General features: G+C 46.4%; 1 protein-coding gene across 2 annotated transcripts in view; it reads right to left on the bottom strand.

The window, feature by feature from the left end:
- Positions 1 to 640: 640 nt before the first annotated feature.
- Positions 641 to 24,370, bottom strand: part of LOC119970008 (protein limb expression 1 homolog) — an 87,510-nt gene continuing 63,780 nt past the window's right edge. The window contains exons 3-6 of one of the 2 annotated variants that reach the window (XM_038803966.1): positions 20,052 to 20,192; positions 12,500 to 12,595; positions 2,535 to 2,612; positions 641 to 1,657 (exon numbers count right to left, since the gene is read on the bottom strand). In XM_038803966.1, coding sequence (XP_038659894.1) covers positions 1,355 to 1,657; positions 2,535 to 2,612; positions 12,500 to 12,595; positions 20,052 to 20,192 — 618 coding nt within the window. In that variant the 3' untranslated portion in view covers positions 641 to 1,354. The remainder of the gene's footprint in view (positions 1,658 to 2,534; positions 2,613 to 12,499; positions 12,596 to 20,051; positions 20,193 to 24,370) is intronic. The other variant, XM_038803967.1, reaches the window with a different exon arrangement.

The following is a 24,370-nucleotide window of genomic DNA, read 5'->3' as shown; positions in this document are numbered from 1 at the left end:
CACAACCCAAAGATGTGCAGGTTAGGTGGATTGGCCACGCTAAATTGTTTCTTAATTGGAAAAAATAATTGGCTACTCTAAATTTTAAAAAAAGAACTGTTGCTGATGCAGAGGGTAAGTACAGACTGGGGTTATGATTCAATGGAAACATTTCTCAGTCCGGTTTCGGCTGCTGTTTTGGGCTGAGCTCGTCAGTGCAGGAAGAGTATTCGCGGTTCTTGGCACCAATTGTAAAGTCAGCCCCACCTCCCGACCCATCTCAGTGACCTATCGCAGCCTCCAAACCTCCCCACGTCACCCAACCTACATCTTCTGGGGTCCTCGGGCCCCCCTCTTATGGGTAATGCATCCCTGGGCCAGGTCCCTGGCACCTTGGAACTGCCAGCCTGTCACAATAGCAGTGACCCTGCCAGGCTGGCAGTGCCAATGTACCTGAGTGCCAGAGGGAGTGCCATGGTACCAACTTGCTCTGTCCCCGACCACCCGGCCAGGGTGTCCTGCCGAAGTCTACCAGGCACGGCCGTTAGGCCCTGAACGGCAGGAGAATATGCCGAACGCATATTTACATGAGCCTCATGGCTTATTTATATATGCAAATCTGCATCTCACCCAGTGAGAGCGAGAACCAGATCACAACGTTTCGTGAGGTTCAGTTGAATCTTGCGGTCGTGCCACTAAATCGGGCACGATAAGGCCATTAAATCATGTCTTGGGTGTGTAATTCTGAATGCAATGTGAATCTATGTTTACCTTGTAAAACTGTGTTGTGTAATGAGAACCGCTGAATCAGGTTTGAACAATATATGGCATAAATAATGTATTGTAACCATAATGATGATGACATAAACATTATGGCATAAGCAAATAATATGATTAGAATCTTATAATATGGATACCAGGCCTTAGGCGGTTTAATTGAGTAGATTATTCCTAGATTACGTCTTGTACGTGTTCCTGACATTCACATGTTACTGTCGCAATTGGAAGGTTTTCTAAAGATAACGGTTTCCAGGGTCAGTCGAGGGGTTGGTTCCAGATAGAGAGAAGCAGTTATGGAGGGAAAGCACACTTGATCAGAGCTATTAATTCTGTCTTGAATGGTCATGCAGCACGATGGCGCACTGGTTAGCACTGCTGCCTCTCGGCGCCGAGGTCCCAGGTTCGATCCTGGCTCTGGGTCACTGTCTGTGTGGAGTTTGCGCATTCTCCCTGTGTTTGTGTGGGTTTCGTCCCCACAGCCCAAAGATGTGCAGGGTGGGTGGATTGGCCACACAAAATTGCTCCTTTATTCGGAAAAAATGAATTGGGTACTCTAAATTTATTTCTTTTTAAATCGTGTCTTGAATGAATTGTGCTAGGTTTCTAAATTTGTGCACAATCCTAACCAATTGGGATCACACATGTTCTGTTCACACATTTGGCCACCAACAAATCCTGACCCGATCTGGCTGAGGGCAAGTGTCAGAATTTCTTTCTTTTCTTTGTAGAAACGCAACTCATGGCCAGTTTCCCTGGCCTTCTCTAGATCTTTGAGGGAAGATTGGAGTTCCTGAGCTAGAATTCCTGATATCTTCTTCTCCTTCAAAATCCAATCTAGTGCCATCTGACTTCTCATACAGTCATCCAAAGATTGCTTGGAATAATAGGAAATTACATCCTGTGGAAATGAAAAAGAGAGGGCCCTTTCAGCAAATAGTGCATTTGTTATATAATGTAGCTAGTGTCACCCATGGTAGAAAAATCAATTAGAATGCTTTGAAATTATTCAGCTTATAATAATAGATTCTGATGTAAAGCAATATAGGTTTCACAATACTTATTTATAAAGTGGTTATTATTGTATCATTTTTCACTTTTGCACTGAGTGTCTTTTTGATAAACAATTATATCAAACTTTATTAATGACTGTTCGGAGTTTAACATTCATTCTGTGCCAATAGGATACTAAACTACACTTTATGTACTGGAGATTGTGACAAGTATGTACAGATGTGAGAGCCGCATTTAGATATATCCTTTGCTGGATGTAGCAGCAACATAAGGGTAAACTGTCCAAAGTTGAGGTGGGGTTACTGGGTTACGAGGATAAGGTGGAGGCGTGGACTTAAGTAGGGTGTTCTTTCAAGGGCCAGTGTGGACTCGATGGGTCAAATGGCCTCCTTCTGCACTGTAAATTTTATGATTCTATGTATTGTTCTGGGCTGTTCACCAGTTAAGGGATGATGATAGAAACCAGGGAAAGGATGCAACAGTAAAAAGAAAGTTGAAGGGCTGAATCAGAGGGAAGAACATTAGCAGAGGCCACAGTAAAAGAGCAAAGGTCAGAGCAGCAGACTGACCAGGGAGTGAGTCAGAAGCGAAGTAATAATGATTTAAAGTTAACGGCTATTGATCATACCCATTGTTTGCAGAATGGATATTGAGGTTCCAATGGTTTAAGAAGTGAAATGCTAAGCTCTAATTTGTTCAGTTTGGTGGCGTAAGCATGGCAGCTAATCATTTCTTCATGTCTGGCCTGGTAGCTGAAACATTACCTGACGGGAACACTTTCTTTCTCTCAGAATTTTCAAGCTTCCATTCCAGTGTAACAGTTGAAAGACAGTCATCAATTCCTGCAAAAGGAGGAAGATAACAAGTATTGTTTAGATAAGAAAATAACACAAGAGCTGGAGTAGACTTCGGCCTTCTTAACCTGCTGTGCCATCCAACAAGATCATGGCTGATCTTTTATTTCAATACCACCATCCTGCACTATCCCCATATCCCTTAATTCTCTTAGTAACCAAACATCTGTAGACCTCTGACTTGAATATACACCAGCAATGAACATCCACAGCTCTCAGGGGTACCTAATTGCAAAGTTTCTCAAGACTTTGAGTGAAGAAATTTCTCCACATCTCAGTCTTAAATGGCCATCACTTATCCTGAAACTGTGACCCCGTGTTCTAGATTTCTCAGCCAAGGAACTCATTTTCTTAGCATACCCTATCTAGCCTCTTACGAATGTTGTATGTTTCAATGAGATTACCTCCCATTCTTTTAAACTCCAGAGAACGTTGATGTTAGGTTAACTGCTCAATAATTCTCTCTTTTTCGATGGGAAGCTAGAGGAGGTGCAGGTGGTATTAGTAAATGTGCATGCACCAAATTGGGATGATGTGGAGTTTATAAAGAGGATGCTGAGGAAGATATCGGACCTGGACTTGCACAGGTTGGTCATGGGAGGGGACTTCAACATAGTTATGGACCATGGCTTGGACCGGTCAAGCTCGAAAACGGGCAGGGTGCCACCTATGGCAAAAAGGAACTAAGAGGGTTCATGGAGTTGATGGGGGGGGGGGGTGGATCCATGGAGATTTGGGCAGCCGAGGGTGAAGGAGTTCTCCTTCTACTCACACATGCATAAAGTTTACTCCCGGATTGATTTCTTTATTTTGAGCAGGGCCTTGCTGGCTGAGGTGGTGGACACGGGGTACTCGGCGATTACAATCTCAGACCATGCTACACACTGGGTTGACCTGCAGGTTAGTAACGACAGTAACCAGCGCCCGCAACGGAGGTTAGATGTGGGACTTTTGGTGGATGAATGGGTGTGTGAGCGGCTGAGGAAATGTATTCAGAGCTACCTGCAGGTCAATGACACGGGGGAAATTTCAGCAGCAGTGGTCTGGGAAGCACTGAAGGTGATGGTCAGAAAGGAGCTGATCTCGAACAGGGCCCATAGGGAGAAGGTGGACAAGACAGAGACGGACCGACTGGTTAAGGAGATACTACAGATCGATAGGAGGTATGCGGAGACCCCAGAGGCAGGGCTTTTAAGGGAACGGCGGAGGCTACAGGCGGAGTTCGACTTGTTAACTACAGGGAGGGCGGTGGAGCAACTGAGAAAGGCGAGGGGGCGATCTATGAGCATGAAGAGAAGGCCAGCAGAATGCTTGCACAGCAGCTTAGAAAGAGGGCGGCAGCCAGGGAGATAGGGAAAGTAAAGGACGGAGATGGGAACCTGGTTGGTGATTCAGCAGGGGTGAATAAGGTGTTTAGAGATTTCTACAGCAGGCTGTACAGAACGGAACCCCCTACGGGGCCGGAGGGGATGAGGCACTTCTTGGAGGGGCTGAATTTCCCAAAGGTGGACGGGCTGGAAGGGATAGTGGAGGGCTTGAAGGCCATACAGGCGGGTCAGGCCCCGGGTCCGGACGGGTATCCAGTGGAGTTTTATTGGGGCCGGTGTTGTTGAGAATGTTCAATGAGGCAAGGGAAAGAGGGGTGTTGCCCCCGACAATGTCACAGGCAACGATTTTGCTGATTCTTTAGCGTGACAAGAACTCAGAGCTGTGTGGGCCCGACAGGCTGATCTCCCTGTTGAATGTAGACGCCAAGTTGCTGGCCAAAATCTTGTCCTCCAGGATCGAGGATTGTGTTCCGGACGTTATTGGGGAAGACCAGGGGTTTGTTAAGGGTAAGCAGTTGATGGCCAATGTAAGAAGGTTGTTAAACGTGATCATGATGCCCCCGGAAGGTAGAGAGGTGGAGGTAGTGATCGCAATGGATGCAGAAAAGGCTTTTGATCGGGTAGAATGGATTAACTGTGGGAGATACTGGGACGGTTCGCATTTGGGCGGGGCTTTATTGACTGGGTGAGGTTACTGTATCAGGCTCCTGTGGCAAGTGTACAGATGAATAGGACAACATCGGACTATTTTAGACTGCACCGGGGGACGAGACAGGGATGCCCCCTCTCCCCATTGTTGTTTGCACTGGCTATAGAGCCATTGATAATTGCTCTGAGAGCCTCGAGGGGCTGGAGAGGACTGGTCCGGGGAGGGGGGTGGAGCACAGGGTGCTCTATAGATTACCTGCTTCTGTACGTTTCGGACCCAATAGAGGGGATGTAAGAAATCATGAGTATTCTAGAGGAATTTGGCCAGTTTTTGGGATATAAGCTTAATATAGAAAAGAGTGAGATCTTTGTGGTCCAGGTGAGGGGACAGGAGAGGCGACTGAGGGAGCTGCCGTTCAGATTAGTAGGGGGAAGCTTTAGGTACCTAGGCATCCAAATGGCGCGGGAATGGGACTGTCTGCATAAATTGAATCTGGCCCAGCTAGTGGACCAAATGAAGGACGATTTTTGGAGATGGGACGCGCTTCCGTTGTCTCTGGCTGGGAGGGTGCAAACGGTGAAGGTGACTGTCCTCCCGAGATTCCTATTTGTATTTCAGTGACTCCCCATCTTTATTCCGCGGTCCTTTTTTAAGCGGGTCAACAGAGTAATCACGGGCTCTGTATGGGCGGCCAAGACCCTGCGAGTAAGGAAGGTAATGCTTGAACGGAGTCGGGGAGAGGGCGGGCTGACACTGCCAAATTTTAGCAACTAATACTGGGCGGCGAATATAGCCATGATTAGGAAGCGGGTGGTAGGGGAGGGGTCAGCATGGGTGCATATGGAGGCGGCTTCATGTAAGGGCACCAGTCTGGGGGCGTTGGTAACTGCACCTCTGACGTTCCCGCCACCTGATACTCCACCAGTCCAGTGGTGATGGCGGCCCTGAGAGTTTGGGGCCAATAGAGGAGGAAAGTGGGAGCAGTGGGAGCATTGGTCTGAGCCCCAATCGATGACAATCAATGGTTTGCCCCGGGGAGTATGGACGGGGGGTTCCGGATATGGCAGAGAGCAGGGATTGAGAGGATGGGGGATATGTTCATAGTTGGGAGCTTTCCGAGTATGATGGCGTTGGAGGAACAGTTTGGACTGGCGAGAGGAAACAAATTCAGGTATCTGCAGGTGTGGGACTTCCTGTAAACAGGTGTCAACCTTCCCGCTCCTACGGCTCAGGAGGATTCAGGACAGGGTCGGTTTCAGAAGGTGGGTAGGAGAAGGGAGTGTCTCGGACATTTATAAAGAGCTTATGGGGTCGGAGGAGACGCAGACAGAGGAGCTGAAGTACAAGTGGGAGGAAGAGCTGGAAGGTGAGATAGAGGATGGTCTATGGGCAGATGCGTTGAGTAGAGTCAACGCGTCCGCATCATGTGCCAGGCTCAGCCTGATACAATTTAAGGTTGTTCATCGGGCTCACATGACAGTGGCCCAGATGAGCAGATTCTTTGGGGTGGAGGACAGGTGCACAAAATGTGCGGGAGGACTGGCGAACCATGTCCACATGTTTTGGACATGTCCAAAGCTCAGGGGATTTTGGCCGGGGTTTGCAGGCATCATGTCCACGGTGTTAAAAACAAGGGTGGTGAGTCCAGAGGTGGCAATTTTCGAGGTGTCAGAAATCCTGGGAATCCAGGAGGAGAAAGAGGCTGACGTTCTGGCCTTTGCTTCCCTGGTAGCCCGGAGACTGATACTATTAGCTTGGAGGGACTCAAAGCCCCCGAAGTCGGAGACCTGGCTATCGGACATGGCTCGCTTTCTCTGTTTGGAGAAAATCAAGTTTGCCTTGAGAGGGTCACTGTTAGGGTTCGCCCGGAGGTGGCAACTGTTCGTCGACTTCTTTGCAGAAAATTAATCGTCAGCAGACAGGGGGCGGGGGAGTGGAGTGGTTTAGATTAGAGTAGGGGGCAATAAGGGTGGGACCTGTATGAAAGGTAAACGGCTTTTGCACTATGTTTATGGTTTCATGTATATTGTTTATTTTGTTGTTGCTACTATACCAAAAATATCTCAATAAAATGTTTATTAAAAAAAATAGTTCTCTCTTTTTCTCTCTTAAATAGTGGGATTATTTTCGACCTTCCAAACCTTTGGAACTGTTCTAGAAATTAAGGAATTCTGGAGGTCATCAAGCTTTAACTGTGGGTTGACACTATGCTGACTTGACTGGAGACCTGAGGCTAACCTGACCAGACTATCTTACTACCACATGGTGTATGTTCCAGTTGCTGCTCACGAGCTCTGACTGTCTCAGAGGCTGGATCCCGAGAGAGTGGGAAAACTAGTGCCCTCTGGCTTTATAGTGGTCGTGTCCTGTCTGGTGATTGGCTGCTGTGTTCTGTGTGTTCACTGGTCATCCTGTGTGTCAATCACTGCCTGTCTGTGCACCACCATATACCTGTGACCATGGGGAGGACACCAGTTCATGCGGCTGTTGAGTTATTTAGGCTGAGCAGGCTGGAACCGTTGGCACGTTGGGCAATTGAGGACCATGTTGTCAATATCCTGGCTGATGTCTGGCCAATATACTGCCTCTCGGGCTCGACGGCGACACTTTTCGACCCCCAGGTGACCCTCGTGGATTTGTCCGAGGACCAGCTCTCGCATGCTTTGTGGGATTACTATCCTGTCCAGCTTCATTAGTATGTCGTCCACTACCGCTAGATCGTCCTTTACATTATAAAACTGGGGGCGCTGCCCCTTTTGCCAACCATCTGTGAGATGTCGCATGACCCGCTGGAGTAAAGGATCCCTGGCCGTCTCCTGATGAATTTGCACAATCCTTTCATCAGTGGCCGGAAAGTTGGAGGCACAAAACTTCACCTGCGCGTCCATCTGACAGACAAAGTCCGACTGCTCACACGGCTGGCTGATGGATCTGGAGAGTGCATTGGCCACAATGTCGGGATCTGGAAGAATGTCGGAGTCGGAGTCTGCAACGGGTTGCTGTACTGACCGGACGCTCCTGCACTGCAGCTGGGATCGCTGTGTGTTGGGCAGTTGAGCAGATCTGCAAATGGCAGCGTAGTTGCCAAGCGTGCCACACTGAAGACAGCGTTGAGATTTTGCGGGACATTGCCACTTTAAATGGGCGGAGCCACGGTTGTTGCACGCCATGGCGCCGACGTCAGGATGTTCCATGCGCCACCGTGCATGTCAACAATGTGCGCACTTGCGCAGTTCGGTCGTCGGCCTCGCCGTCCCCATGGTCGTGGCGCGCATGCGCAGGAACCCGGGAAAAGCGCGCAAAATGGCCGCCCTCATCCAGACTCAGGCCCTGGAGCTGTTTGATGGCCTGCACCCGTTCCGCATTGTGGGGGTTTTGCATTGTCGTTTCTGCAGCCTTGATATGGGAGTACCGGTTGTTAGCGTGCTCGTGGAGGACGGAGGTCTTGATGCCGATGGTGAGGGTGAGCTACTTAACTTTAAGGAGCTGCTGGCGAAGGGGATCGGAGTGGAACCCGAAAACGATCTGATCCCGGATCATGGAATCGGAAGTGGAGCCATAGTTGCAGGACTGCGCGAGGATGTGGAGATGGGTTCAAAAGGACTGAAAAGGTTCATCCTTACCCTGAAGCCTCTGCTGGAACACATAGCGTTCAAAGCTCCCATTGACTTAGATGTCACAGCGGCTGTCGAACTTCAGCAGGACTGTTTTAAACTTTGTCTTGTCCTCGCCTTCAGCAAAGGTGATGGAGTTAAAGATGTGGATAGCGTGGTCCCCGGCTGTAGAGCGGAAGAGAGCGATCTTCCTGGCATCTGATGCAGCTTCGAGGTCGGTGGCTTCAAGATATAGCTGGAATTTCTGCTTGAAAATCTTCAAGTTAGCACCGAGGTTGCCGGCGATGCGGAGCTGCGGGGGAGGGCGGATGCTGTCCATGTTACCGGATGGCTGATCGCTGGTGAAAGGCAGATTATCTCAAGCTAGGTCCGTCAAACTCGAGCATGGCTCACTGGTACCATGATGTGTTGGGTAAGCTGGGTCTGCGAGGACTGCGTTTACTGCAGTGGTGAGAGAGACAGGCTTCCAACACTTGAAGAAATACAACTCGATTTTATTGAACTCTTAACTATAATACATACTTTAACTGTGGGTTGACACTATGCTGACTTGACTGGAGACCTGAGGCTAACCTGACCAGACTATCTTGCTACCACATGGTGTATGTTCTAGTTGCTGCTCACGAGCTCTGACTGTCTCAGAGGCTGGATCCCGAGAGAGCGGGAAAACTAGTGCCCTCTGGCTTTATAGTGGTCGTGTCCTGTCTGGTGATTGGCTGCTGTGTTGTGTGTAGACTGGTCATCCTGTGTGTCAATCACTGTCTGTCTGTGCACCATCATATACCTGTGTGTATATTATGACAGTATTGCCTTTACTTACACAGATTTCTTTAAGTTCCTTGTTCACTATTATATTTGGAATTTTTTTTGTGTTTTCCACTGTGACACCAGATATAATCTATTTGTTTAATATCATTGCCATTTCCTTATTCTGCATTAGAATTTCATCCCTCTTGCCTCTGATGCTCAGACCTGTTTTTACTAATCCCTTCCTATTTACATACCTACAGAAATGTTGGCAATATTTCTTTTGCCTCTTGTTAGACTGCTCTCGGATTTCTTCCTCACTGAATTTAAGCACCAGTTGAATATTCCTTACAGATCAATGTCATCATCAAGTTTCCCTGTCGCTCCTATTTACATAATCTAAGCTTTGCTTTGTCGAGATAAAATTTCCTTGCTTCTTTTTCTCTCTGCAATTCATGGTTTTTCCTTTCTAATTTCTCCTTTGCTCTTTGAAACTCAAATTTTTGCATTTCCCTTTTTTTTTTCTCTTTTTTTCTTTCTTTCCGTTTATAATTCAAGCTTTTAAAATTTATTTTTCTTCTTCAAATTTCTGCTTTACTAAATTCAATTCCAGGTATTTTATTTGCACCCCATGGCAAGCAAAGGAATCTGGAAGATTCATTCTGGTGTGGGGTTGGAGTACTGGAGTGAATTCGAGCTACCTCAACCTGCGGGATATCTGGATTATTTTTCTATTCCTCAAGGTTCAGATGTTGAATCAATACTTCAACAATCTCTGCCTATTTAATGCCTTTTAAAATCAATTTCCAACTTCTCTGACATCAATCTATTCTTTGTTAGCTGCTTGAAAAGCTTCAGCAATAAGCGTAGCCAAGTTAACTTCTCAGTGAATACAGTAAAAGCAACTGTGCAATATCTTTAAAGCTCCGGCAAATTCCAGTGTACTTGCTGCAATCGTTAGATTCATATCCTGATGAGCCCCCAATTTGGTACAATCTGCATAAAAACCGATAAGTTTAAACAGCGGATTTGCATTCCCAGTGACCAAATTGAAGGAATCCCAACTTTACTGAAACAAGCAAAGTAAAATTTATATTAACTAAACACGACTTATTAAGCAACTAGTACTCTAAATCACAGAAGAGATTTAACATGACCAAACGTTTTTTGCTAGAGCTCTACTTTATGTCCCACACTGTGCCAGAATAACAGCTTTCACAAGAACCAATTCAACATCACTCCCAGCTTCCAAAAAGTTCACTCCTCCTCATTTTGCTAAGTTATAACATTGGGTGACCTTCACAAGATGCTTCTCTCAGGTCCGACGGAATTTGTGAACCAATGATCAGCAGCAAGGTCTACTCCAGCAATTCTTTCTTCCACAGCAATGCCAGGGTGAATCTTCTGGATTCCTTAGATTGGTATGGGATGTCTCATTTTGACCAGAGACCATCTTTCCTCCTGTATTTCTTCTTGGAAACGTGCAGAGAACAAGCAGCCATCTTCGCTCTGCTGACCACAACACCTCCAGCTTTTGTCTACCTCGGAGGCCTCTCCCTCTCTATTTTCTTCCCAAAATTTGGAGAGTGAGCATCTATCCACAGTCAGCATAGCTGCTCTTGCCTTTGTTTTCAGGTGCCACCATTTTACACTTTGCTACCAAAGGTCTCAACCAGGACCTCCTTGTACACACACAGTAACCAAGCTACCCACATTTGTAACCAAAAAAGATTTGTTGTTGGGTAAAATTTGGAATAGATCACATGACTCTTTTCACCACCCTATTTTACGTTGAACTAAAGAGCCGGTCCCAAACCATAATCATCTTCTAAAATCTCAAGTTTATAACGAACTTCACAGCCTCACAACATTCTTTGAAGAAGACTTCTGATTTTTGTCCTAAATATGTTATATTTAATTTTATACCTATGTCCATTTACTCCATATCACAAAACAGTCTTTTCTGTTTCTATCTACTCCATCCAATTCCACCATCATTTTAAACACATCTTTCAGATCACCCCTTATTCTCCTCTGTTTTAAAACATGTCACTGAATTCTTTCCCATTCATTTAATTAGTTAACAGTTAAGCAAATGTTGAATAATTGAACAAGCTGGTACACAAAGAACTTGGATACACAGTACTGTTGCTGAACAACATGAATTCCTGCTCGTGTAGGTAGATGTGTTCCCAAGTTATACCGATAAGCAATGTGATTCTGGCTTATACTTGGAAGACTAAGGAAATTTGGCATGTCAGCTACGACTCTCACCAACTTTTACAGATGCACCATAGAAAGTAATTTTTCTGGTTGTATCACAGCTTGGTATGGATCCTGCTCTGCCCAGGACCACAGGAAACTACAAAAGCTTGTGAATGTAGCCCAATCCATCACACAAACTAGCCTTCCATCCATTGACTCTGTCTACAATTCCCACTGCCTCGCAAAGGCAGCCAGCAAATTAAGAACCCCACGCACCTCGGACATACTCTCTTCCACCTTCTTCTGTCAGGAAAAAGATACAAAAGTTTGAGGTCACGTACAAACTGACTCAAGAACAGCTTCTTCCCTGCTGCCATCAGACTTTTGAATGGACCTACCTCAAATTAAGTTGATCTTTTCTCTACACCCGAGCTATGACTGTAACATTACATTCTACAGTCACTCCTTCCTTCCCTATTTGTTGTCTGTATAGCATGCAAGAAACAATACTTTTCACTGTATACTAATACATGTGACAATAAATCAAATCAAATCTATACACATGATGAGTGTCTGATCCCACCTGAGCCAATTAACAGGAGGTATACCACCAAAGGGGCTGGTTTAGCACACTGGGCTAAATAGCTGGCTTGTAATGCAGAACAAGGCAGCAGCGCAGGTTCAATTCCCGAACCGGACTCCCCAAACAGGCGCCGGAATGTGGCGACTAGGGGCTTTTCACAGTAACTTCTTTGAAGCCTACTTGTGACAATAAGCTATTATTATTATTATTATTATTATTATTAATAAATAGAAACCATACACAGTCCATGGAGAGAGAGAAAAAGGCCGGATGAATAAGGAGCCGTCTGACCTGAAAGGAACCACTCCCAATCTTCCTCTATAATAATAATAATCCTTATTGTCACAAGTAAGCTTACATTAACAATGCACTGAAGTTACTGTGAAAAGCCCCAGTCGCCACATTCCGGCGCCTGTTCTGGTACACTGAGGGAGAATTCAGAATGTCCAATTCACCTAACAAGCACATCTTTCAGGCCTTGTGGGAGGAAACCGGAGCACCCAGAGGAAACCCATGCAAACACGGGGAGAACATGCAGGCGCTGCACAGACAGTGACCCAAGCTGGGAATCAAACCTGGGACCCTGGCACTGTAAAGCAACGGTGCAGAAACCCAGTGTAATTGGGTTTCTTCCACTATTTTCTTGTCTTTATGCTCAGGAAAAGGTATTCTGGGAATGGCAAATGTCAAGAGAACCAGCCATAATGAGCTTTAGAAAAATGAGACAGGAAAGACAAAGATTGAATTACCTGGAATTCCAACATTGTTTTGCCTTTATTTGCCTCGAGCATATAGTGATAAGCCCCGATGCTTGTGGTAGGATCCTCTGCATCATTTGTGCTACCCTTATTCAAATTTTAAAAAATGAAGTTACAAAATTAAGAATTTTTGGTATCTGCCCCACCAAAATGTTAACAATGAAGACATTCAATACGTCTAAGTTACCCAGGGGAGTAAAGAGCATGAGACAGGTCTTAGTGAAAACAGTAAACAATCTAGGCAGCAGTGTGAAAACCTGATATTTAAATGGTCTCATAAATGTGATCAGAATATCTGGTTGAATTTATAACTACCTAACTAGATCATTTTTAAAAAATATAAATGGTGATAGAATTTTGGATACTGGGGGATTAAGGGATATGGGGATAGTGCAAGAAGGTTGAGTTGAGGTGGAAGATCAACCGTGATCATATTGAAGAGTGGAACAGGTTTGAAGGGCCGAATATCCTATTTCTGCTCCTATTTCTATTGTTCTTATATTTTTATAGCATTTCATAGAATCATAGAATCTACAGTGCAGGAGGCCAGTCAGCCCATCGAGTCTGCACCGGCCCATGGAAAAAGAACCCAAACTAAGCCCACACCTCCACCCTATCCTCGGAACACAGTAACCCCATCCCAATCTTTTCTTTTTGTACTCTATGAGCAATTGGTCATGGCCAATCCACCTAACCTGCACATCTTTTGATTGTGGGAGGAACTCGGAGCATGTGGAGGAAACCCAACCAGACATGGGGAGAATGTGCAGACTCCAGACAGACAGTGACCCAAGCCAGGAATCGAACCTGGGACCCTGGAGCTCTGAAGCAACTGTGCCCTTTAGTGCGGCACGGTAGCACAGTGGGTAGCAGCACTGCATTAAGTGCATTGTGCTTGTGTTCCCATTGGCATTCAAGGACAATGATTTGCGTGTACATGTTTTTGTGGCCATTTGGTGCTGTTATTGGTCAGCAAGATATTTTGGTTTTGTGGCATGGAACATTTTGCATTACAGGCTATTTTCTGACTTCAGTAGAAAATAAATTCGGATAGAATGTGAAACAGGTTGCAAATTTACTCTACCCTAGTTTGGGCTACTCCTGGAGACTAATATTACCCCCAGAAGGAAAAGAACTTGCAGTTAATAGCAATTACTTGCAGTCAATGAATTACTAAAAAAATATAGAGGCAAAACCCTAGATTTCCCTTCTCTTTACATTTTCGGGCAGATTTGGGGCGACTGGAAAAGAGAAAAGGGTTAGGGAATCAAAATGTTAAAAACCCTACCCATTACAAACTCTGTTGAAATGTTCCTCACCACACAATGTGGTCTCTGAAATATTGTCCACCACATGCAGATCATATTTAAATATCCCTTTTTAGGGCAGCATGGTAGCACAAGTGATGAGCACTGTGGCTTCACAGCGCCAGGGTCCCAGGTTCGATTCTCTGCTGGGTCACTGTCTGTGCGGAGCCTGCACGTTCTCCCCGTGTCTGCGGGGGTTTCCTCCGGGTGCTCCAGTTTCCTCCCACAGTCCAAAGACGTGCAGGTTAGGTGGATTGGCCATGATAAATTGCCCTTAGTGACTAAAGGAGGGGTTATTGGGTTACGGGGATAGGGTGGAAAAGAGGGCTTAGGTGGGTCGATGTAGACTTGATGGGCCGAATGGCCTCCTTCTGCATTGTATGTTCTATGTTCTATGATTTAATATGTAGGCAGGGAGCAGATGATGAACGCAAGGGGGCTGGTGGTCTGAGGTGCATTTGTTTTAATGCAAGAAGTGTAGTAGGTAAGGCAGATGGGCTTGGTACCTGGGAGTATGATGTTATTGCTATTACTGAGGCTTGGTTGAGGGAAGGGCATGATTGGCAACTAAATATCCCAGGATAGCGATGCTTCAGGAGGGATAGAGAGGGAGGTAAAAGGGGTGGAGGAGTTGCATTACTGGTCAGAGAGGATATCACAGCTGTGCTGAAGGAGGGCACTATGCAGGACTCGAGCAGTGAGGCGATATGGGCAGAGCTCAGAAATAGGAAGGGTGCAGTAACAATGTTGGGGCTGTACTACAGACCTCCCAACAGTGAGCGTGAGATAGAGGTACAAATATGTAAACAGATTATGGAAAGATGTAGGAGCAACAGGATGGTGGTGATAGGAGATTTTAATTTTGCCAACATTGACTGGGATACACTTAGTGCCAGAGGTCTAGATGGAGCAGAATTTGTAAGGAGCATCCAGGATGGTTTTCTAGAGCAGTATGCAAATAGTCCAACTCAGGAAGCAGCCATACTGGACCTGGTGTTGGGGAATGTGCCCGGCCAGGCGGTTGAAGTTTCAGTCGGGGATTACTTTGGGACTAGTGATCACAATTCCGTAAGTTTTAGAATACTCGTGGACAAAGACGAGAGTGATCCTAGAGGAAGACTGCTAAATTGGGGGAAGGCCAACTATACCAAAATTCGGCAGGAGCTGGGGAATGTGGATTGGGAGCAGCTGTTTGAAGGTAAATCCACATTTGATATGTGGGAGGCTGTTAAAGAGAGGTTGATTAGAGTATAGGAGAGACATGTTCCTGTGAAAATGAGGGATATAAATGGCAAAATTAGGGAACCATGGATGACAGGTGAAATTGTGAGACTAGCTAAGAGGAAAAAGGAAGCATACATAAGGTCTAGGCGACTGAAGACAGATGAAGCTTTGGAAGAATATTTGGAATGTAGGGCCAATCTGAAACGAGGAATCAAGAGGGCTAAAGGGGGTCATGAAATATCTTTAGCAAACAGGGTTAAGGAAAATCCCAAAGCCTTTTATTCATATACAAGGAGCAAGAGGGTAACTAGAGAAAGGATTGGCCCACTCAAGGACAAAGGAGGAAAGTTATGCGTGGAGTCAGAGAAAATGGGTGAGATTCTTAACGAGTACTTTGCATCGGTATTCACTGAGGAGAGGGACATGACGGATGGTGAGGTTAGGGACAGATGTTTGATTACTCCAGGTCAAATCGGCATAAGGAGGGAGGATGTGTTGGGTATTCTAAAAGGCATTAAGGTGGACAAGTCCCCAGGTCCGGATGGGATCTATCCCAGGTTACTGAGGGAAGTGAGAGAGGAAATAACTGGGGCCTTAACAGATATATTTGCAGCATCCTTGAACATGGGTGAGGTACCAGAGGACTGGAGAATTGCTAATGTTGTCCCCTTGTTTAAGAAGGGTAGCAGGGATAATCCAGGTAATTATAGTCCGGTGAGCCTAACGTCAGTGGTAGGGAAGCCGCTGGAGAAGATACTGAGGGATAGGATCTAGTCCCATTTGGAAGAAAATGGGCTTATCAGTGATAGGCAACACGGTTTTGTGCAGGGAAGGTCATGTCTTACCAACTTAATAGAATTCTTTGAGGAAGTGACAAAGTTGATTGATGAGGGAAGCGCTGTAGCTGTCATATACATGGACTTCAGTGAGGCATTTGCTAAGGTTCCCCATGGTAGGCTGATGGAGAAAGTGAGGTCTCATGGGGTCCAGGGTGTACTAGCTAGATGGATAAAGAACTGGCTGGGCAACAGGAGACAGAGTAGTAGTAGTGGAAGGGAGTTTCTCAAAATGGAGAACTGTGACCAGTGGTGTTCCACATGGATCCGTGCTATAGATAGATAGATTGGAGAATTGGGCGGAGAAATGGCAGATGGAGTTCAATCCGGGCAAATGCGAGGTGATGCATTTTGGAAGATCCAATTCAAGAGTGAACTATACAGTAAATGAAAAAGCCCTGGTGAAAATCGATGTACAGAGAGATCTGGGTGTTCAGTTCCATTGTACCCTGAAGGTGGCTGCGCAGGTCAATAGAGTGGTCAAGAAGGCATACGGCATGCTTTCCTTCATCGGAAGGGGTATTGAGTACAAGAGTTGGCAGGTCATGTTACAGTTGTATAAGACTTTCGTTCGGCCACATTTGGAATACTGCGTACAGTTCTGGTTGCCACATTACCAAAAGGATGTGGATGCTTTGGAGAAGGTGCAGAGGAGGTTCACCAGGATGTTGCCTGGTATGGAGGCCGTTAGCTACGAAGAGAAGTTGAGTAGATTAGGATTATTTTCATTAGAAAGACGGAGGTTGAGGGGGGACCTCATTGAGGTCTAAAAAATCATGAGAGGTATAGACAGGGTGAATAGCAAGAAGCTTTTTCCCCAGAGTGGGGGACTCAATTACTAGGGGTCACAAGTTCAAGGTGAGAGGGGAAAAGTTTCAGGGAGATATGCGTGGAAAGTTCTTTACGCCGAGGGTGGTGGGTGCCTGGAACGCATTGCCGGTGGAGGTGGTAGAAAATAGGCGACAGTTTTAGATAGAGGATCTGGATCGACGCAGGCTTGGAGGGCCAAAGGGCCTGTTCCTGTGCTGTAATTTTTCTCTTTGTTCTTTCTCTTCTCTTTATGTAGTGTGGATTTTCCTCTTCATTGACCATAGCCTGGTTCTTGAAATTAAAGCAACATAAGAAGTACATTTGAGTGGACAACTGCTGACTGCTTCAACTGCTAAAGACTATTCTGAGGTTCTGCACTGGTTGTTCCTTGCTGATAAATACTCTACGAAAAGGAAGACAAGGTGGATGGGAAAATGTCAATCAAATGGAGGCCAGGCTGATCAGCTGCTCAACGAAGCAACTGGCACTCACTCATATGTAGCCATGCCTCTGTACATTTCTCAGCCTCAGCAATTAGTAATGCTCAGGATGCACCACTCTCATGAGAATGTATCTATTTTCCCTAAATATACAAGAGGGACTAGACTACCAGACAATGTTTTTTTTTATAAATTTAGATTACCCAATTATTTTTTCCAATTAAGGGGCAATTTAGCGTGGCCAATCCACCTACTCTGCACATTTTTGGGTTGTGGGGGCGAAACCCACGCAGACACGGGGAGAATGTGCAAACTCCACACGGACAGTGACCCAGAGCCGGGATCGAACCTGGGACCTCAGCGCCGAGAGGTGGTTGTGCTAACCACTAGGCCACCGTGCTGCCCTAGCATCAGCCATACTGGCTGTTCACCACTGATGCCTTAATTGTTGACACATTTCAATTCATAATCTTTCCAATGCATATGGTGCATCAGTGTGAGATAGCTATCAACATACATTGAACAACAGCTTTCCCTCAAGAGATAGTTAACTGCAGCCATAATACCATCTTCTTTTAAGAATGTTACACATTCTCAATAGGCAGGGGTTTCACTCCATCTGTGCAGAATTTTTTCCCTGATATTGGGATGGGAATGGAGGCAACTGCTTGCATCATTTTGCATTTTGCAAAATGCAGCAACACCACTTTTATTTGAAATATATATGACTGTCATAACATAATTGCCAGAATTGGGAAATAAATTAAGCAGTAGAAGAAATTTAATTTCCTGTGCTGATCTCCAATGTTGCAATGCTGAATTGGGACTTGTGTCTGCTCATCCACTCTGGCACAGTATAAATCAGCATATTTGCCTATGCAATGGTTCACTCATGTAACACACAATGGCAGGAATTTAGCAAGACTCATTATGTAGCTTAAGTAGCTGCTGCTGAGGTTGCTGCCCAAGTCAGGACGGCCAGCACCACCAGGAACAGCCAATCCAATCAGAGGACCAGCAGTTCAGAAACCTCAGAAACACCACCAGGACTGGTGAGCACTGCTGTCACAGGCAGGGGTGCTGCAACATTGAGGGAGCACAGTGAAAAAAATAAATTATAAGAATAAATATTCAAGCAACGGAGAAGAAGGCCCTCTTCGGAAATTGCTCAGGCTGCAGGGGCTGCCTTCTCTCTGTGGCCCCTCTGTAGTTCTAACAATACAATCCCATCCCAGGCTGCTACTGGGTGGGAAGGGGCCCTTAATTGAACACTGCCTGTCCTCACCATTGGGATGAGGGCAGACTGGCCAGCCTAGGCCTCACACACCTCCGATAACATCACCCAGTGTAACCCTTGCCACTAACTGGAAAGGATCAAATTTGGCCCACACTGCAGTTGGGCAGAAAGCTGCCCTCAAATGGACACTAATTGGCCAACAGGAAGTGGGAAGCCAATTTGAATATACAATGACTCTATTGAGGGACATTTTACCCAGTAGTCAACATTTTGGGGATCAACCCCATCCCCCATTCCACCCTCCACCCCCCCCCCCCCCCCACCCCCCCCCCCCCCCCCCACCCCCAGCCATGTGGGGAAGCTACCAGGTGAATGCAGGGATGAGGTTGGGGGAGAGGCCTGAGAGTTTAGCCTGTTTCGGCAGGAAGCGTGGCTGGGTGTTACCTCACTCAAAAGACCCCCCTTTCCTGATTGGGCACTCCCAAAGTTTGCCCTCCTGGGTTTCTCCTCCCATACCAACCTACAGCCAGGCCCTTAACATTCTCCCTCAGGGCTTCCTACCCCTGTCCCCGCCAGGAGCCTGCCAGCACTCCCCTACTGTCCCGCCCCTGACTTTCCTTTGCTGGGGATTGAATGCGATGCTGGAACTAGAGAGCTGCTGGCCAATCAGATGGCTGGTAGCTCTCTGAGGTAATACTTCCTCCCCAGATTGGGGTGAAAGGTCCGCCTCGAGCCACCTAATGCCCCACAGAATGATAAATGTCAGGATCGATTTGTGTTCCTTGCTGACTTTTTTGGTGGTGGGTCAGGAAACCCCAGCATCCAACAAATCTAGCCCATTGAGTTAGGAAAGATGCATAAGCAGTTAGGATTTGGGTGCGGCAATAGCACAGGAATTGCACCTGAATAGGACCAGCAGGCAAGAGAGAAGCTGCAGACTGATGAATGGCTGTTTTGCTGAGCAAGGCACTTGGAAATGAGAAACACTCATCATTAGTTCAGCAGTTGCATGGATGGCCCCACATGCTGAGGTTTTAAAACAAAATTCATCAGCCTCTCACACTTGAGATTAAGTGAAGGTTGAGATCTGTGCAGGGGAAAAGGATTGTGGAAAATTGCTGCCTTCCACTTTCGGTCAAACTATCTGTAATTCTTTAGCTGCACATGTCAGAAGTCATGTATGTACATCAATGTCTTCTTTTTCCAAACACTTTGCTATGAATCCCTTGGGGTTGCTCTGACTCTGGCACATTCCTCTGGAAATCAGCTGGGAGTGGGGTTTCTGCCAGTTATGACAGCAGAGTAGGAGAGGCTCCAAGGAAATCCATTGCCCTGATACATGTGGCACATTTTAAACTAACAGCTTTGTAACTCAGCATGTGCAGCAATAGAATCATAGTATCCCTACAGTGCAGAAGGAGGCCATTCGGCCGATCGAGCCTGCACCAACCCACTCCCCCATCCTATCGCTGTAACCCCACCTAACATTTTGGACACTAAAGGGCTATTTAGCATGATCCACGCAGACAATCACTTGAGACTGGAATCGAACCCTGGTTCTTGGCTCTCTGAGGCAGCAGTGCTAACCGCTGTGCCACCCAAAAAGAAGTTGCCTTGCATTGGCCGGGATTTCTGTGCATAACAGGGATTGCTATTTAAAGAGAAATCAATGCAAAGCAGTTTACTTACACTGACTGAAGCAGCTGCTTCTTCTATGCTGTTTCTGATAAATTCCATTGTGATTATACGTGATGGCTGTTCATTGAAGATAGAGTTCACCAGGGCTACTCTGGCTGCATCTCGTCTGGCTTCTGCCTTAGTTGAACAGTACTGTACAGAGGAATGGTAATGCCAGTTAACATAACTAACAAGGTGAAATAAATGCCAGAGGAAAAAAGGTTAGCAAATAACTCACCTCCCCTTCAATCATTCTGAAGGACCATTTCCTTCTCAACACCCTGGTCCGCTCCTCAGTCACCTCTCACAATGCCTTCCCATTCATGCAAGCAGAAGGTGCAACACTTGTCATTTTACCCCTCCACCTCACCATCAAGGCCACAAATATCCCTTTCGGGTGAAGCAGAGATTTACATATACATTACAGAGATTTGGCTTACTGTATTTGCTGCCCGCAAAGCTCTATAGTGGGCAGACCAAGCACAGGTTGGGGGGGCAATTCTCTGGAAAAATGTCTAAGAGTTGTAGCGAGCGGGAATTGCTATGAGCTTCCCGGCGCTCGCCTCAGCGAGACAGGCAACGCAATTCAATATTAATTCATCCACTTAATGAAACCCAAGGGCTTCTCGCCGCAAATGAAGGCTCACCAGCTGAAACGCTGGCACTGCGCTCACCAGCCCCCCCACCCCGGTCAGTGACGGTCATGGTTGAGGGTCTCAGCAGAATGTCCGCCTCGCTGGGGATGTCACCCAGTACCAGGCTGACCTTGATGAGGTTTTGTGGGACATGTCAGAGGATGGCTCTTTACACAGAGAATGGTGGGTGCGTGGAATGCACTGCCAGCAGTGGTGGTGGAGTCAGAGTCATTAGGGACATTTAAGCTTCTCTTGGACAGGCACATGCAAGGGATAGGGATGTAAGGCAAGAATTCAGGGAGCTAGGGTGGAAACTTAGATCTAGGACAAACAGAGTTATTATCTCTGGATTGTTACCCGTGCCATGTGCTAGCAAGACGAGGAATAGGGAGAGAGAGCAGTTGAACACGTGGCTACAGTGATGGTGCAGGAGGGATGGTTTCAGATTCCTGGATAATTGGGGCTCATTCTGGGGTAGGTGGGACCTCTACAAACGGGATGGTCTACACCTGGACCAGAGGGGTACCAATATCCTGGGGGGGGGGGGGGGGGAAATTTGCTAATGCTCTTCGGGAGGGTTTAAACTAGTTTAGCAGGGGATTGGGAACCTGTATTGTAGCTCCAATATACAGGAGGTTGAGAGTAGTGAGGTCATGAGTAAGGTTTCAAAGTTGCAGGAGTGTACCGGCAGGCAGGAAGGTGGTTTAAAGTGTGTCTACTTCAATGCCAGGAGCATCCGGAATAAGGTGAGTGAACTTGCGATATGGGTTGGTACCTGGGACTTCGATGTTGTGGCCATTTCGGAGACATCGATAGAGTAGGGACAGGAATGGTTGTTGTAGGTGCCGGGGTTTAGATATTTCAGTAAGCTCAGGGAAGGTGGTAAAAGAGGGGGAGGGGTGGCATTGTTAGTCAAGGACAGTATTAGGGTGGCAGAAAGGACGTTTGATGAGGAATCGTCTACTGAGGTAGTATGGGCTGAGGTTAGAAACAGGAAAGGAGAGGTCACCCTGTTAGGGATTTTCTATAGGCCTCCGAAAAGTTCCAGAGATGCAGAGGAAAGGATTGCAAAGATGATTCTGGATAGGAGCGAAAGTAACAGGGTAGTTGTTATGGGGGAATTTAACTTTCCAAATATTGACTGGGAACGCTATAGTTCGAGTACTTTAGATGGGTCGATTTTTGTCCAATGTGTGCAGGAGGGTTTCCTGACACAGTATATAGATAGGCCAACGAGAGGCAAGGCCATATTGGATTTGGTACTGGGTAATGAACCAGGACAGGTGTTAGATTTGGAGGTAGGTGAGCACTTTGGTGATAGTGACCACAATTCAATTACGTTTACTTTAGTGATGGAAAGGGATAGGTATATACCGCAGGGCAAGAGTTATAGCTGGGGGAAAGGCAATTATGATGCGATGAGGCAAGACTTAGGATGCATCTTTGGGGAGGGAAATTGCAGGGGATGGGCACAATGGAAATGTGGAGCTTGTTCAAGGAACAGCTACTGCGTGTCCTTCATAAGTATGTACCTGTCAGGAAGGGAGGAAGTGGTCAAGCGAGGGAACTGTGGTTTACTAAAGCAGTTGAAACACTTGTCAAGAGGAAGAAGGAGGCTTATGTAAAGAGGAGACGCGAAGGTTCAGTTAGGGCGCTCGAGAGTTACAATTTAGCTAGGCAAGACCTAAAGAGAGAGCTAACAAGAGCCAGGAGGGGACATGAGAAGTCTTTGGCAGGTAGGATCAAGGATAACCCGAAAGCTTTCTATAGATATGTCAGGAATAAAAGAATGACTAGGGTAAGAGGACAGTCAAGGACAGTCGTGGGAGGTTGTGCGTGGAGTCCGAGGAGAAAGGAGAGGTGCTAAATGAATACTTTTTGTCAGTATTCACGCAGGAAAAAGACAATGTTGTCGAGGAGAATACTGAGATACAGGCTTTTAGACTAGAAGGGCTTGAGGTTCATAAGGAGGAGGTGTTAGCAATTCTGGAAAGAGTGAAAATAGATAAGTCCCCTGGGCCAGATAGGATTTATCCTAGGATTCTCTGGGAAGCTTGGGAGGAGATTGCTGAGCCTTTGGCTTTGATCTTTAAGTCATCTTTGTCTACAGGAATAGTGCCAGAAGACTGGAGTATAGCAAATGTTGTCCCCTTGTTCAAGAAGGGGAGTAGAGACAACCCCGGTAACTATAGACCAGTGAGCCTTACGTCTGTTGTGGGCAAAGTCTTGGAAAGGTTTATAAGAGATAGGATGTATAATCATCTGGAAAGGAATAATTTGCTTAGAGATAGTCAACACGGTTTTGTGAAGGGTATGTCATGCCTCACAAACCTGAGTTCCTTGAGAAGGTGACCAAACAGGTGGATGAGGGTAAAGCAGTTGATGTGGTGTATATGGATTTCAGTAAAGCGTTTGATAAGGTTCCCCATGGTAGGCTATTGCAGAAAATACAGAGGCATGGGATTCAGGGTGATTTAGTAGTTTGGATCAGAAATTTGCTAGCTGGAAGAAGACAAAGGTTGGTGGTTGATGGGAAATGTTCAGACTGGAGTCCAGTTACTAGTGGTGTACCACAAGGATCTGTTTTGGGGCCACTGCTGTTTGTCATTTTTATAAATGACCTGGAGGAGGGCGTAGAAGGATGGGTGAGTAAATTTGCAGATGACACTAAAGTCGGTGGAGTTGTGGACAGTGCAGAAGGATGTTACAAGTTACAGAGGGACATAGATAAGCTGCAGAGCTGGGCTGAGAGGTGGCAGATGGAGTTTAATGCAGAAAAGTGTGAGGTGATTCATTTTGGAAGGAATAACAGGAATAGAGTACTGGGCTAATGGTAAGATTCTTGGTAGTGTGGATGAGCAGAGAGATCTCGGTGTCCATGTATATAGATCCCTGAATGTTGCCACCCAGGTTGAGAGGATTGTTAAGAAAGCGTACGGTGTGTTCGCTTCTACTGGTAGAGGGATTGAGTTTCAGAGCCATGAGGTCATGTTGCAGCTGTACAAAACTCTGGTGTGGCCGCATTTGGAGTATTGCGTGCAATTCTGGTCGCCGCATTATAGGAAAGATGTGGAAGCATTGGAAAGGGTACAGAGGAGATTTACCAGAATGTTGCCTGGTATGGAGGGAAGATCTTATGAGGGAAGGCTGAGGGACTTGAGGCTGTTTTCGTCAGAGAGAAGAAGGTTAAGAGGTGACTTAATTGAGGCATACAAGATGATCAGAGGATTAGATAGGGTAGACAGGGCCTTTTTCCTCGGATGGTGATGTCTAGCACAAGGGGACATAGCTTTAAATTGAGGGGAGATAGATACAGGACAGATGTCAGGTAGGTTCTTTACTCAGAGAGTAGTAAGGGCGTGGAATGCCCTGCCTGCAACAGTAGTGGACTCGCCAACACTAAGAGCATTCAAATGGTCATTGGATAGACATATGGATTATAAGGAAATAGTGTAGATTGGCTTTAGAGTGGTTTCACAGGTCGGCGCAACATCGAGGGCTGAAGAGCCTGTACTGCGCTGTAATGTTCTATGTTCTAACCGAGGTTAGTGTCTCCGGGATGGTGGACGGTGGAGACAGCAGTGTTGGGAAGTCAATGTCGTCCCCGGACTGGTGCTGCAGGGTACCTCGGGCTGTGGTTCGAGGTCTCCCGTCACTGTCCATGTGCTCTTCCTCGCTGCTATCTGCTTGTGGTCG

Source organism: Scyliorhinus canicula, chromosome 8 (genome assembly GCF_902713615.1).
Source record: "Scyliorhinus canicula chromosome 8, sScyCan1.1, whole genome shotgun sequence".
NCBI lineage: Eukaryota > Metazoa > Chordata > Chondrichthyes > Carcharhiniformes > Scyliorhinidae > Scyliorhinus > Scyliorhinus canicula.
This window is presented reverse-complemented; position numbering and strand designations above follow the sequence as displayed.